This window comes from Corylus avellana, chromosome 10 (genome assembly GCF_965113065.1).
Source record: "Corylus avellana chromosome 10, dhCorAvel1.hap1.2, whole genome shotgun sequence".
Classification (NCBI taxonomy): domain Eukaryota; kingdom Viridiplantae; phylum Streptophyta; class Magnoliopsida; order Fagales; family Betulaceae; genus Corylus; species Corylus avellana.
The window spans coordinates 10,158,554-10,175,198 of NC_142499.1; the positions used below are offsets into that span (position 1 = coordinate 10,158,554).

Consider the following 16,645-nt stretch of genomic DNA (forward strand, 5'->3'; position numbering starts at 1 on the left):
ACTGAGGACATCATTGAAGCCGAGCACCCCATTGAAACCTTTCCACCATATCCAAGTGCTAAGAGGAAGCTGCAGCTGCATGAACTTGAAGAATTGAGGTATAAAGCAGATGGGGATACCAAGCTCCACAAGAAAAGACCCAAGGCTTATCATGACAAGAAGTGTGTCAAGAAGGAGTTTTATGTGGGACAGAAAGTGTTGACCTATAATTTAAAATTAAGTCATGTCCCTGGTAAGTGTAAGCCCAGATGGTTTGGCCCTTGTATTGTCACCCAAGTTCCCCCTCATGGAGCTTTGGAGGTTCACAATTCAGAAAATAATCAGACATTCAAGTCTGTCCAAAATACAGCACCACCAAGAGCATTTGAGCCACAGTCAATGGAGTTCAAGTGCATCTCCCCAGAATAGTAGCACTGAAAGCTACTAGTAGAAGTGTTTGAGCAATTCAGGAGCTCGAAGAGCATCTACTCAGATCAGTGGTACTAAGGCCACTAAAGGCGATACAAATCTCTATCCTTTGATTTCCTTTCCTAATTTTTTTTTACTTTTCCTAACTTTGTGTAGTACGTTTAGTGTTCTTACTTATATTTTGTGTCTATTTTGTTTCTTTATTTCAGTAAGTTGCTGTTCATTTTGCATTTTTATAAAAAATTAAAAAAAAAAAAAAAAAAAGAGTGCGTTTTACCTTGCTTGCGTTCGAGCGCACCACCACCACACACTCACACCGCTGCACGAGTGCGATCGAGTGCACCTTGCGCGCGATCGAGCGCACTCGGGCAGAGGATCATGTGACTTATTTTAGGTCACCTTCCCCATTCTTCCCTCACTTCTTCCCTGCGCCGTTCACCCCCCAACACTCAACCTTCACTCCGCCATCAGTGCCCATCACCAAGCTCACCTCCACCGGCCACCACTCACCACCACCGCACCTCCACGACACCCTGCACCCTTCGGCCACTACTCTCCTCCACACAGCACTCACACCCATTCTCCCCATCAACCATCTCCATCCCATTTTTGCCCATTCACGATTTTCCCAATTTTTTTTTCTTTAAGGCAATCTGTGGGGGTTTTTCCACACACACTTGTCTCTGGGGTTGGTTTTCCTTGTTTTGCAGGAGGTTGGGCCATTTTTTTGCTATGGTTTTGCAATCTCGCTTGTGACACCGCACACCAAGTGTTCGAGGAAATTCCTGACCCAAGCTACATCATGCCTAGAGCTTACGCTTAATCCTTGTTCTCACAAATATCTACCTAAATTAATAGGCAAATAATTGGATGTTTTACCCTCAAGTGAACGATGTCAATATAATAGTATAGTGTGTAAATACAGGGTCATTCCCACGAGGATTGTTAAATTTTGTCTAAAATTAAATTCCAAGAGTAAAACAAAACAAAGATTGGTTTTTGATTTGATGATAATAAAAAAATAGGGCTTTGATATCCACCACTAATTATATTTAGATAATATGTCAATATGACAATGCTTTGATCATGTTATGAATATCTAATGTTTGTCAACCTAAGGGTATGGGTGTATACTCCTTAAGCTAGATGCGCTCGAGCGTACTGACTGACGCTCGATCCCACTTCCCAAAAATGCACTTTTTCCAATTTCTTTGCATCTTTCACAATAATACCGCAGTTTTCCCTTATCAACCTGCAAAACACAAAAATACCAAATTAACACAAACATCAAAAAATAATAAAGCTAAAGACTTAGCAAATACAAATTAAGGGGCCTAAATATACAATATTTGACACTCAACGGAGCACTCGGGTAAAGGAAAAAAAAATAAAAAAAGTTCCAATCCGGACAGCTGATCGCCGAATGTTGCACATTTAAGTCCCTTAACTCGCATATGTTAATTTCTTAACATTGTTATTTGTTTTTTTTAAAATTTTATTTTTATTTATTTATTTATTTTTTGTTTCAGAGCTTTGAATGAAAGATGCGAGAATTCCATTGAAAATTAGGACAAAAGCACATTTTGGGAGCATCTTGAAGGCCTGGGATCGAGCACGCAGCATTTGGTCTCGAGCGCACCTACGCTTGAGCGCCCCAGCACTTAGGCTCGAACACACCCGCGGTCGAGCGCATATCAACCTAGGCTCGAGCACACGTCCCTTGGGCTCGAGCGCACAGGGCTTCTAGAATGTGCCAGCAATCCTTTTACAACTTGGATTACGTTTTCAGTCTCGCACTTGGTGATGCAGATTGCAGAAGACAGATTCTGGTACTGCACTCGATCCTGCGATTGAGTGCATGATCAAGCACACAGGTCCCTGGAAGTGCGATCGATTGCCCGCGTGCTTGCGATCAAGCGCACTCGGGGAGTCATTATGTTATTTTCGCATTTTACTTACTTGAACCGACTTTATTTCATTGTTTTATTAGGGTTAGGGTTTTGGGAATCTTTATTTCATTATTTTAGTAGGTTTAGGGTTTTGGGGTATTTATGTAATATTTTATTAGGTTTAGGGTTTTGGGAGTATTTATGTCATATTTTATTAGGTTTAGGGTTTTAGGCTATAAATATATGTTTATAGCCTCCAGAGAAAGGAGTTGTTGTTTATTATTGATTTTGATTGATAGCAATACTCAGAGTTGAGTTTATTCCTCTCTTTTCCTTCAAAACCTAGAGAGTATCTAGCTTCTATCAAGAAGATTTTTTAAATCATTGATAAAATCAAGACCTAGAAATACATGTCTGCTGCTTTATTGATGTTCTACACTACAGCCCACTAAGTCACGTTGCATTAGTTGGTATCATAGACCAAGTTACTTTCCATGAATGGAGAGGGGTAACCATCTGCCACACATGAACGAAGTGAACGTGCACACGGAGGCAGCCGTAAGGAACAGTCGGTGATTCATTTGCGGCACATGGAGGAGAGGTTTGGTGGTCTAACCGGGCGGAAGAAGGGGCGTGCGCGCACCCAACACGGGGTCCCTACTGATCACTTAGCCGACATGCATGGTCTGAACGTTCGTCATCGTTAACCAAGACCGTGGTACTCAGGGGTGGAAGAAAAATTTATCGCTGAATTTCGGCAACACATGGAGGATCTAGAAACCTACCGGAATATCCAGCCTGTGTGATCACAAAGAGGGTGGATCTAGAAACCCGTTTGCGGAGCACCGAACTCGCGGATCTCAGCACCGTTTGCAAGCTCATGCCCATCGGCGGGTGAACAGGTTCAAACTTGAATTACTGGAAGTCCAAGGTTGCTTGCAACTCGAAGAGTTCATGGTAACAAAAAAATCAAAAAAAGTCAATGTTCAGTGCCAAAATATTCATATTTTAGCACTTTACTTATTTTTGTTAATTCCTCAAGATTTGTTAGTTTGTGCTATTTTATTCATTTTATGTGTTTTCTATGTTTTTGTAGGCTTTTGGAAGAAAAGGAAGCAATTCTGGAAAGTTCGAGCATTAAAGATCAAATTTGGGAAAGCTAAAGGTTCTGATAGTGCGATCAATCGCAGGAGACCTGCGCTCGAGCGCACTACCAGAGAGGTTCAGATAAGCGAGCAAGGCGTGCGCTCGTGCGCACAAAAGGAGACTCGATCGCAGACGTACGATCGAGTGCACACGGGCCACGATTGATCACACCCGAGCGCTGGAGAAAAGACAGCTGCGGCCAGACTTCTTTTTCATTCCAAATTAGGGTTTTCCAAGTCCTAGTTGCACTAGGACTAAACCCTACAATTTTACTAGGTTTCTAGGATTTCTAGAGTATTCCTAAGGCTATAAATAGACCTCTAATTAAAAACAACTCTTGGGGAGAGGAATTGGAGGCTACTTCAAGGAGTCGTTTTTGGTTCTTTCTTTCCCTTTTCTTTTTAGTTTTATTTTAATTATGTGTAACTAATTCATTAGTAGGGCTAGATTGAAGCCCTAATCATGTTTCTTTAATATTTCAATATTGGCGCCTTTGTGATAATCATATTATAATGCTTAACTTGATTAATTCCTGTTTTATTGAATTCCTCATGTGTGTGACTGGCCATTATATGCATGTGATATAGTTTAGTTATTTAAGTTAATTTAGATAATCGAGTCCTGGGCTTAATAGAGTAACAAAAGAATTTCTCACAGGTTTGGGTTAATCAACATGGAAAACCGGGAGTAGACACCCATGCCTAGGTTCCATGTGTTTGTCGATTTCCACATATTTATGCTTTCTTAAACAACAACTTAGTAGACACTCATGCTAAATCCATTAAGAAAGAAAAGAATTAGAGTAGACACATGCCTAATTCGTTGCTTAAGGAGATCAATAGCTTAAGGAGTAGATATCCATACCTTTAGGTTGACAAACATTATGTATTCATAATATGATTAGAACACTGTCATATTGTTATATTATTTGAGCATGATTAGTGGTGGATATCAAAGTCCTATCTTTTTAATATATCAATATCAATTTAGTGGCAACTTTGATATTTTAATCAATTCTGAGGAAAATCAACAATCCTCGTGGGAACGATCTCGTACTTGCTGCACTATACTACTGTTTTGATCTTGTGCACTTGCGAGTTAAAATGTACCAAATATTATCTATTAATTTAGGCAATATTTGGCACAATAGTCAATAATAAAAAATAAAAAATAAAAAATAAAAAATAAAAAGAGATGTTTAGGGAAGCAAAGATTGAAGCGGAGGGTCCATGACAAAGCCAATTTGACCTTTATTCGCCAACCTCAACTCCATCTATCCAATCTATATATGGAGGAGCAAGTTGAACCTATTGATGAGGAATTCCAAAATTCTGAGATCCCTAATGAAGAGTTCGAGCATGAAGATGTTGAAGATCCTTTACAAGGGCTTGTGGATTTGGATTCCCCACCAATCTATGATGACGATGTCAATGAGGAGGATCCAATTGAAAGACCTTTTCCAACTGATCTAGAGGAAGAGTATGACGAAGATGGGTTTTCTCCCATGTTTGACTGCCTCTACCCTAAAGAAGATGACCCATTGGAAGGGGAAGAACCCAGAGATGACATCGCGGATTATGAAGAGGTTGATGAAGACCTTTCAGGTGAAGTGCCTAATTTTAATGATGAAGAGGTTGGTTATGTTGATTTCCTTGGGGTTGAAGATATTTTAAATTCTCCTAACAATGATTATGGTGAGTTTTATGCGGATGAGGAAAATTATATGATCACGAGGGAAACAATGGCTGACCCATTCTTGAGTATTTTCATGACATATGGAAGAGAAAAGGAACGAGAGAAGTACGGCAAATCCGAAGAATTGTCAAGTGGTGTGTGGGGCATTCCCGACAAACATCAAGGTATGTCAATGATGAGAAGCGTCACACTTATTTTGGGCGAATTCTCTCCAACAAGGGGAGAATGATGCAAATTGCAGAAGACAAATTCTGATATTGTGCTCGATCCTATGATCGAGCGCAAACGGGGAGTCATTATATTATTTTCACATTTTAATTACTTAAACCAACTTTATGTCATTGTTTTATTAGGGTTAGGGTTTTGGGGAGTCTTTATTTTGTAATTTTATTAGGTTTAGGGTTTTGGGGCTATTTATGTCATATTTTATTTGGTTTAGGGTTTTGGGCTATAAATATATGCTTATAGCCTCCAGAGAAAGGAGTTGTTGTTTATTATTGATTTTGATTGATGAGAATACTCAGAGTTGATGTAACCCTATCCAAGTACAATGGTTTGATTGTATTTAAATTTATAGATTTTCAATTTATGCGTAATGGTTGTATAATTATAGGAATTGCTACAATTCGATTTTGTTCTTAATGTTTAAATGCAATTGTTCTTAAATTCCAAAATCAATATTTGTGAAATTCTTATCTTGTCTTAGAAAGTCTTTTACTTTTATTGAACTCAAATTATTCTTATATTTTGTGATTATGGGGATGATGATTATACAACAGTTTCAATTGACATAGAATCAAGAGGGTTAGATAGGCCATACCTAAGGAAGACGGGTCATACCGTATCTTAGTGGTTAGGTTGACGATCCGTGCCAACCAAAGATGGGTTATAATATTTCTTTAATAAGATATTTTCTTGTTTATTTATAACATGCATATAATGAATTTCTTGATTAAATATGATTAGCCATTGTTGTGCGGATAGAGGTGAAGTCAATACCCTACTCTCTCTCTTATATTTCAATTCTCTTTTATTTTCATGCACTTTAGTTACAAAACAACTCAATCATTTCTTAAATTAAGTTACTTTTAATCTTCATAAACTTGATAACAATTCCTAACAGTCCTTGAGGTTCGACACCCTCAATATAGCCCTATCCTACTAGGTTCGTACTATTGCGAGTGGTATTTTATTATTGATATATTTTGGTATACAAAAGACCACATCAACAGCCAATAGGCCCGTCCGGATGGACATGTCATATACGATTTCCAGCAGCGCCGAAACCCTAATTGAGGGTTATAAATAGCATATTTTTCTAGGGAAACACACCAAGGGGGCGCCGTTCAGTGTAATTTTTGAATTTTTGGCATCTTGTAGCTCTGAACACGTATTCCCTTTGTAAGTTTATAATCTTTGATGAATTCAGTTAGTTTTAATTTGATTTTTATAGTCATGAGAGGCTAAACCTTCAACTAAGGTTGAAGATGAAGCCTCACCATTGATTAGCAGTCACATCCTCATTGTAATGTTTGTACAATTCTGATGTTTAATTGATTTGATGTTCTATTTCAATTCAGTTATTTGATTAAACTCTTTTAATTGATTGTTTCGACTATTATTGTGTAAACGTCGGATATCCGGTGTGTTTCATCCAACGGATACATTGAATAATTCAATTTAAATTGGATATCCATTGCGATTCGTCAATCAAACGGATACATTGGATGATTTTATTTAAGTTGGGTATTCTTTGTGATTTGTATAATGGTTGGATTCATTGACTGTTTCAATGGGGGTTTTTTTTTTTTTTTTTTATGAAAAGTAGAACATACAAAGGTTTTATCGTCCTTCGGATAAATGAAAAAAAACATGAGAATGTGTTGCCTTATTTGATGAGTGTGAATTTTGAAGCCTTAGTATTTTTGTCATTTGATTAAGATAATTTCATAGTTTATGTTTGCAAGAAAAATCACACAACTTTTGGAACTAGGTTAAAATTCAATCGATTTAGATAGAAGTTTATTTACACGAGCACAATTCCCTATGGATTCGACGTCACACTTGAAAATCTATATTGCAAACAACTCGTGCACTTGCGAGTAACAATTAAAACTCACAACAAGTTTTTGGCATCGTTTCCGGGGAATTGTTTTAAATTGTGAAAATAATTTTTTTTTTTTTATTCTAGATTGATTTTACTTTTCCACTAGTTTAGTTTGAATTGTTCAGATCATTACAGTACACATCATTACCCAAGTCATATCATTACCCAATTTGATCGATTGTGATATGATCAAATCATCAATCGAACTCTATATATTATGTATTATCCTTGTGCACTAATCCGATCGATCATGATGAGAACGAAGGATTGATCGAACATCTGATCAATCCTAGTGCATTAGTTTGATCGATCTTGATACAATCAAACTTGACACAATTGAAGGTTTGATTGAACATCCGATTAATCCTAGTGCGTTAGTTTGATCGATCGTGATACAATCAAATGATCAGTTGAACTTAATACGATTGTTGGTTCAATCGATCATAGTGCATATATTAGTCTGATCGATTGAACTATAAGGGTTTTTTTATTATCTTTGTGCATTAGTCTGATCAATTGTTATATGATTAAATGATCGACCAAACTCTTTGAATTTTGAATTATCCTTGTGCATTAGTCTGATTGATCGTAATAATATTGAATTATCGATATTGAAATTGATGAATTTTCGATCAATCGTCCAATTGATCATAGTATTAGTAGTACAATAAGTCATGATAAGATTGAAGGACCGATAAAAATATTTAAATTGAATAGTCATCCTGGTGCATTAGTCCAATCGATCTCAAGTCACCAACTAATTGATTGTGATGATCTCTTTAACATTGATTGAGAAAATTTCTTTAGCGTCCTCCCATTAGAAGAAAGGTTAAGCCCCACATCCATGTGTCCCAAAGAAATCATGATCTTTTCTATGATCGATCGAACTTGACACAATTGATCTTAGTACAATAGATCGATTAATCTTGATAAGATCAATCGATAAAACTCTATACATTTTAGGACGAACAAGATTGAACTCCACAATATCAAACTCTTTAGTCAATAAAAATATCGTCCAAATCTATACATGAAATTTAAAAATAAAAAAATCTAAAAATATATGCACACATATCTACAACTTTATATATATATATAATCTAGAAATAATTAATTTTTTTACAATAGGTTTTCTTTTTTACAAAAAATAAAAATAATATAAAAAATAAAAAATAAAAAATTATAGGTTAATATGATTTTTTTTTAGTAAGCTGAAAAAAAAAAAAAAAAAAAAAAAAAAAAAAAAAATTATTAGCATCGACGGTTAGATATCGACGCTGTAGGTTTATATCAGCGTCGACAGTTAGATATGAAATGATACTGTTTTTGTCCAAAAAAATATGCGGGATCTAATGGCGCAGTTTCTTAAATTTTCGCACAAAACATTTTTAATCTCCCGCGCCCTTTTCTTCAGTTTTCGCGTCCCTTAAACACCCCCTTTTTGCTGTATAACAAGAGAGAGAGAGAGAGAGAGAGAGGGAGGAAGAGACAGAGAGGGAGAGAACCTTGGGTGGCAGAGATGGGGACTGGGCAACACCAACTCCTACCCTGGTTCTACATCCCTCTTTGCCCTTTGTTTTCGTTCTAGCATTCCACATAGAAAGAGAGGCAGAGAGAGAGATGATCCTGAGAGAGAGGGGAAGCGATAAGAGAGAACTAGATGAGAAAGTGAGAGACTGAGGTAGTGATGAGCGAGAGGTGCAATTTTTGGAGTGGGTCCTCGGAGTAGTGGGCTAGCGACGCCATGGGTGATGGAGAAACGCCAACACAGGCAGCTTCCAAGCTCAAAAAACGTGTGGATGGGTTATTTCTACGATTATTGGTTGATTTGGGTTTGATTTGTTTTAATTATTTAAATTGAATTTCGAAATTGTTGAGTGATGGGTTGGATTTTCGATTTGTGGTGTTTTGCTGCGTGTTCATAACCCAAACAAGCAGAAAATCAAAAAATGAGCAAGGAGGAAAGATTAGCATTAGGGTCCGTTTGTTTCGGCGTAAAATATTTTCAAAAAAGTCATTTTACAGGAATATATTTTATTATGAAAACATTTTCCGACATTTGGGGTGCATGGAAAATCACAAATATTTTTTATATTTCCATTTATTCATATTAATCTATAAAATGTAATTTTTATTTACAACATAAAAATACCAATATACAATAATTTTAAAAATAAAATATAAAAATACCCACCTAGGATTTGACTTGGACCTCGCCGGGACCTGCCCGGTACTTCACCGAAACTCGCCTGAGACCTGACTAGGACCGGACCGAACCTATCCGGGACTTGACTGGCACACTCCCGAGACCTGCCCGAGACTCGCCTGGGACCTTCCCGGGATTTGACTTGGACCTACTCGGGACCTGCTCGGGACTAGACTAGGACTCGCCCAGGATTTGACCGGACTTTCTCGGGACCCGCCCGTGACTTGACTGGGACTCGATCGGGAGTTGCCCGAGACTTGACCTGGACCTGCTGGGGACATGCCCAAACCTGCTCTGGACTTGATAGGGACTCACCCCGATTTGACCGGAACCCTACCGGACTTGCCTGGGACCCTGCCGGGACCTGCTCGAGACCCGCCCTGCATTTTACCGAGACTCGACCGAGACTTACCTCACACTCACCAGCGACCTTCTTGGGACCCGCTCGGGACTTGTACGGGACACACCCGGGACTTTCCTGGTCAAGTCCCGGGCAGGTCCGGTTGGTTCCAAGGCAAGTCCCGGTCAAGTCCTGGGCAGATCCCGACGAGATTCCTGGCGGGTCCTAGGCAGGTCCCGACGGGGTACCAGGCAGGTCCGGTTGAGTCCCGGTCAAGCAAGTCTCAGCGGGGTCCCTGGCACATCCAGTCCAGTCCCAAGTGGGTCCCGGTCAGGTCCCAGTGGGTTCTCGGGCAAGTCTGGTCGGGTCCCGGTCAAGTCCCGGGCGAGTCCCGATCAAGTCCCAACTGGGTCTCGGGCAAGTCACAGCGATGTCCCAAGCAAGACCCGGTCGAGTCTCGGGCAAGTCCGAGCGGGTCCCAGCGGGGTCCCGAGCATGTCAAGTCAAGTCCTGGGTGGGTCCCGTGCAAGTCTCAAGTGGGTCCTGGGCGAGTTCCGGTCAATTTCGGGCAGGAGCAAGTCCCGGAGAGGTCCCAGGCGGGTCCTGGTTAACCATTTTCCTTAAATTAAAGAAGAATTTTTGGTCAAAGGAAAAATATTTTTCGTTGAATATTATTTTATGTCGCGCCAAACACCCGAAAATATGTAAAACATTTTCTGTAAATTATTTTACGGCGAAACAAACGGAGCCTTAGTGAGGGAAGGAAGGGAAGACCAAGGGAAGCTCTTTTTATTAATTTTTTTTCATAAGTTTGGCTTTCATTTGAGAATGAGAATCTGGAAATGAGGGATTCAGATGCTCCTCAGTCTTCTCTCTCTTCCTCTTTTTCTTTGTTTTGCCTTGATATTTGTTCTTCCTTGTCAATGAGTCTAAAACTACGAGTGGATAATTAAGAATCTGCTAAAGCTTTTAACATCATGTAGTTTTGCTTCGTTTGCTTTATTTAGAAAGACTACAATTACATATAATCAATATGTAACTAGAAAAGCAAGAGAGGAAAAAAACCCTAGCAGAGCACAAGAGGCGGCCCCGCACAGCAGGGGAGGGGGAGATCTCCACCCCCCCCCCCCCCTTCCCTGATTCGTTTCTGCCCCTCTCTTCCCTGATCCTTCCCCCCTTCCTACCCCGATTTGTCTTTCTTTTCTGTTTGTTTTTCTTTTTGCTAGTTTTTTTCCTTTTTCTTGCTAGGTGTTTGTTTTGGCACACTTTGTGGGTGACGCTCTTGGGGGATTCACTCAAACTTCCCCCCTAGTTTTTTGAGTGCGCCACCGATCTCCTCCACGCCGCTTTGCCATCCATAATCCTCTGCAGGGCCTTTTAACACGTCCTCCATCGCGTCGAGCTTCCAACACCTCCTTCGTTTCGATGTCCGGTAAGCACGCGACCGGCTTTTCTTCTGGCTACCGACTTCCGCCTAGTGTGCTCCTTTTTTTTTTTTTTTTTTTTCGGGTTGTTTTGCTTTTCCTTGTATTTTTGTTATATTGTGTTGTACTGTCTTGCTGCTTTCTTGTTGTTTTTTCCATGTTCGCCTATTTTGCTTGTATTTCATGTTGCTTGTAATAAGGCTATGTCCTCTCTTGATCTGCTCGCCTTATGATTTGGTCCAGACCCTTGGGATTGTGGATGTGAACGGTTTTCTGGCCTTTGGGTCGAGGAGGATGAGTGTCGGCATGGGGTTTTTTCTAATCCCAGGATCGAGGAATAAGAGTTACATATGCATTGAATTGTCTGCCTAGAGTAGATCTTCTGTTACAACTGAAAATTAGTCATAGGTTAGCGGATGTTTTGCGTCATAATTTGGACTTAAATATAAGACCTGTTTATTATTGCCCTCTATGATGTGTAATCTTTTAGCTTCGGCTTGGATCTTTTAGCTTCAGCTTGGATCTTGATTGTAAGAGCTTTTATGCTCTTGACTTTTCTATGAATGAGATCAAATTGATTTTTCAAAAAAAAAAAAAAACAAAATAAAAAAAGACTACCATTACTCTTTTTAAATTATCACCTTGTTACAAAGTGAGATCCTCCATTTTCCTTGTTAAAAGTATTAAAGTTGTTATTAAAATTAATTAATTTTATTAAATATAAGTGTCTACGTCTCTATTTATATTGTCTGAACTTTTACGTTTCCTGATGTCTTCTGGATTTCAATGCCAATATTCTTTTAATTTGTTTGATAGTAGTACTGATTGAGTTGTCTCTAGACCATATTATCACTTTGAGCTATATATGTGGACCTTATTAAATATTTTGTGAACAAAATCTGGCAATAAGTTGAAGCAAAATTATTTTTATTCATAGATTTTGTAACTTGATTTGGTCAATATGTGCTATTAATCTTCAATGGGCTACCTCTCACTACAAAACCTAACATACATAGAGATGATATTCCTCCCAACATTGTTAGTGGAGCGTTGAGCGTTGAATATCTTCTACAACTCTTAGTTAGAGGGTTTTTTTTTTTTTTTTTTACATTATATCTTCTTATTTTGTAATGTTATTTTAAGAGTTATATATATGCGTCTTCGTATGAATTTATATATTAACTTTATATTATAAATAATTTTTTTACATATGCTATACATATTGAATTTTTTATGTTATCAGAACAACACCTATCATAGGGAATTAAGCATGTGCCTTCCCAATTAATTAATGACAAATGTTTTTAATTATTTAATACTGTAAATGGAAAATCAATAATGCTTTACAGCATTTCTTTTTTTATTAATTTGGTCGAACTCTTTCTAGTTGTTTCTCCAACTAGAAAGAGCAATCATGTTTGTTTTGGTTTTATTTTTGAGATATAAGATGCTCACATATCTTTATTTCCTTTTCAGAACAATTTCTAGCCTCATCCACCAGGATACTACTCGATAGCATGATAAAGAATCCAACCAATCTCCTTGAGCATTCCAAAGTCTATCAACTTCCGCTGAAGTAACAGCAACATCTTTGTGATTATCATATAGCTTTTATTCTTTATATATTGAAATGAATACATTGGCTGAAATCATTCGACCACTTTCAAATATATTTTACTTTCTTTCACATACTCATCCAAGAAAATTATTTTATTTTTGTTACTTGTTAGGGCATTAGGCGTGATAAAGTGAACGTTAATGGTGAACCATCCGCGTCCACTTTTTTCTTGACGCTGATGGTCCAATATCAGCGTCCACTTTTCTATGAAAGTTATAATTGAGATCTTTAGTGTTTATCGAAAATATTATTAGCGTCCACATTTGTGGACGTTGTTGGGTCACAATCAGCGTCGACTTTGGGAGTCGACGCTGATGAGCTTCAGTTAATCATTAGCATCGAACCAATTGTGTTGACATTACCAGCGTCGACATGTCGCCGCTGTTTATCAACAACGTCCACTATTGCACTTTTAGCATCCAAAAAAAGTCGATGATAAAAGTTAAACTTTTTTGTAGTGCTATAAACGTAATGGCCACATTGGAAAAACAAAAAATTTTGTGGAAGTACATTGTCAATTTAAAAATTAGAGGTAGAATAAAAATGTGAACAACTTCGGGGCTAAACTATAATTTCCGCTTTTTCTTTCCATATCTGGTTTGAGGAAAATGAATGAAAATTAAGGGCATATTAATTGAATCTAATACACTTTCTAAGAAAATTCGAAATGCATTTTTAAAACAGGGAGGAATAATATTTTTGTCCAAACAAATTTAATAAAATGACTCATTTTGCATGCATATAATTTCTAGAATTTCTTAACTTGAATTTACACCCATTTATTAACATGATAAATATAAACAATTTTTTGTTGAGTTGAATTTTGAATTTCTGATCGACTTGATTAATTTGGTTTGCCTCCTCGGCCTTAGAAAAAAAAAAAAAAAGTAGAAAATGAAATAATTTTTTTACCAAATACTCTCTTTTAATTTCGTAAACAAAGCTTCCAATTGTATCCAGTACAACTTATTAACCAGTACAAGCAAAGAGATCCAAATGTAAATGAATACAACAATTCAATGTACATATGGCAGTGTCTTTATTAATTAATATGAAGCTTACTAAGTAATGAACACATACCTAAAATATTTTTCAACGCTATCCACTCAAAACTCTAGGACTTTTTTTCTTTCTTTCTTTCTTTATTCTATAAAAAAAAAAATCTAAGACATTCTTTTTTCCTTTTTTTTCTATTATAAAAAAAAATTAAAAAAAAAAAACACTCTAGGACAATGTTAATTCAAACAAAATCTACTCAGAAAAGAGGTTATTCATAATGGGACGTGTCTTACACATGGCCTCCAATGCCACAGCTTTGGGCATGCTGGCTCCATTGCCTTCAGTCATGTCTACTTCTTTCTCGCCAACCCTCTCCCACTCAAAACATTGAATCAATGACCCCAAAGCCAACCCCATTGTCCGTTGGGCGAGTCCTGCCCCAGGACATGCCCTCCTCCCCAACCCAAATGGCAACAACTTGTGCGAATCAGCCTCGCCGCGCTCAAATCTCTCAGGCTTGAAACTGGTTGCATCATCCCACACCTTGGGGTCTCTATGTATGGCCCATGCATTCACCAATAACATCGTATTACGTGGAACATCATATCCTCCCACAGTGCAATCATCGGAGGACATGTGGGGTACTAGCAGTGGAACCGCCGGGTACAATCGAAGGGTCTCGGAGATTATGCTTTGAAGGTAATGTAGTTTAGACACATCTGGTTCATCTAACAAATTCTCCTTCCCAACTTGACTGTCCAACTCAGCTCTAGCCTTCTTCAATACGTCAGGATGGTTAAGCAAATTGGACATGGCCCACTCTAATGTCACAGCTGATGTGTCTGTCCCAGCAAGAAGCAAGACCTGCTCCATATCAATTAATTAGTACAAGAGTTTGAAAGTAAAAAATGAACTGATTATTGGGAGCACGTAGAATTGAGCAAGATTTTATGAAAACACTTCATAAGACGTTGAACTCATTCAGTGTCACTGCCGACACTCTGTACTAGCTAGCTAGACATGCACACATGCAAGTTGTATGCATCAGGCCACGTTTCCCACTAGCGATTGGATGACGGGCCATATCTATTTTCGCATAGTCCGTATATCTATTTTGTCGACTTGTTATACCATAATAATAATAATAATAATAAAATCTAAAAAATGAAACTATTTAATATATTACAACTTTTATTAGAAATTCATTTATAAATTGTTTTTTTATCATTTATAATAATTAAAAGAATTAATAAAGTAAGCAAAACTATTAACAATAAGCTGTCACATTAATATATAAAAAAAAATGGTAATAATTGACACCATTTATCTTGGAAGACTTACCATGATAAGGCCTTTGATAATCTGGTCCGTATAGTATTCCGGCTGTGATTTCTGCAAATAAAGTAGATGGTGGATCATAGTGTTTCCCTCTTCGTTACCCTTCTTCTCATCAATAAGGCCTTGCAAGAAGGCATCCATCCTCTTAGCAAGCCTCATCAGCCTCTTCTCTAAACCACCGTGATCAATCCACCGCATCATGGGCACGAATTCTTGAAGATTCGACGCCCCTCCATTTGCGAAAGCCTCTCTCATTATCTCCCTAAACTGCCTTGCCTTTTCCTCGTCATTCACGTCCTCCCCGTATCCGTAGTACCGCTTCCCAGCCACCATTCTCATTATGATGTTAAAGGTGAACTCCAAGAACATTGATTTCAGCTCCACCTTGGTGAAATCTTGGGACGAGTTGCGTCCGAGTTTGCGCAGCAAGCGTTTGATCTCGTCCCTTCGGATGCCCAGGAACATGTTGAGGCGGGTGGTTGAGAAGATCTCGAGGGCGCAGATGCGGCGAAGGTTGCGCCAGTGATCGCCGTAGGGGGCTGCTATCACGGTGGTCAGGTTGTAGCCGAGAATCTTGCCGATGAGGGTGGGAGGACGGTTGGCTAAGACGATGTCGTTCTTGGTGAAGCATTCCTCGACTGCGGATGGGGACGATATGATAACCACCAGTCGGGAACCAAATCGGAGGGAGAAAATCTGGCCGTATTTTTGCGAGAGGCTGTGGAAAGTCCGGTGGAGGGGCTTTTTGACGAGATGAAGATGACCCAGAATTGGGAGAGAAGGTGGGCTGGGAGGGAGGTGTTTGGGTGTTGTTGTTTGAAGATGGATGATGAGCTTGAAAGCAACAGCGAGGACGAGAAGAGAGAGGGATGAGTATAACAACATGGTTTCCATGTTTGTGAAAATGTCTGTGAAGAAGATGTGGTGTATATGTGGGATAAGGGGCCTTGCCACACAGCTCTATATATATGGAGAGAAATCCATCCTTTGACGTAACAGCTTATATCATATTGAGGATTGTCACGTAGACTTGTATTACCAGTTTTCGGGTGAAGATAAATAGCACGCCGGCGTGCATAGAATTTGATTCCTCGCCTATAAGAATCTTCTGTTTCTTTTTTGGTGCAATGCGCACGTGGCTTTTCTATATATATACCAGTTTTCGTAAATAAATACTAGACATAATTTATGAGAAATGTTACTTTACAACTTGAGAGAACTAGGATTTCTTAAGAGCTAAAGTATTAATAAAAGGTTAAATGTAATTCTAAATGGGATTAGTCCTAATTTTTTAGCACAACAATACATATATATTAACTTAGTGAAAAGCAAATTTGAAAATACAAGTTTGTATGCTGATAATTATAGATGTAAAATAAAATGGTTATACAGAAATTTCTGTATAAAGAACATACAGAAAATAAAAAAAAATTAAAGCGTTTATTCAAAAGAGAAAGATGACTTGATGCGGAATT

At 38.3% G+C, this 16,645-nt stretch overlaps 1 protein-coding gene across 1 annotated transcript; it reads right to left on the reverse strand.

Moving 5' to 3' along the window:
- Positions 1-14,067: 14,067 nt before the first annotated feature.
- On the reverse strand, positions 14,068-16,173 carry LOC132191942 (cytochrome P450 81Q32-like). Its single transcript, XM_059607079.2, has 2 exons — positions 15,174-16,173; positions 14,068-14,696 (listed from the first exon to the last, which is right to left on the reverse strand). The coding sequence occupies exons 1-2, from the start codon at positions 16,062-16,064 to the stop codon at positions 14,085-14,087; spliced, it is 1,503 nt and encodes a 500-aa protein (XP_059463062.2). The 5' UTR covers positions 16,065-16,173; the 3' UTR covers positions 14,068-14,084.
- Positions 16,174-16,645: the final 472 nt, after the last annotated feature.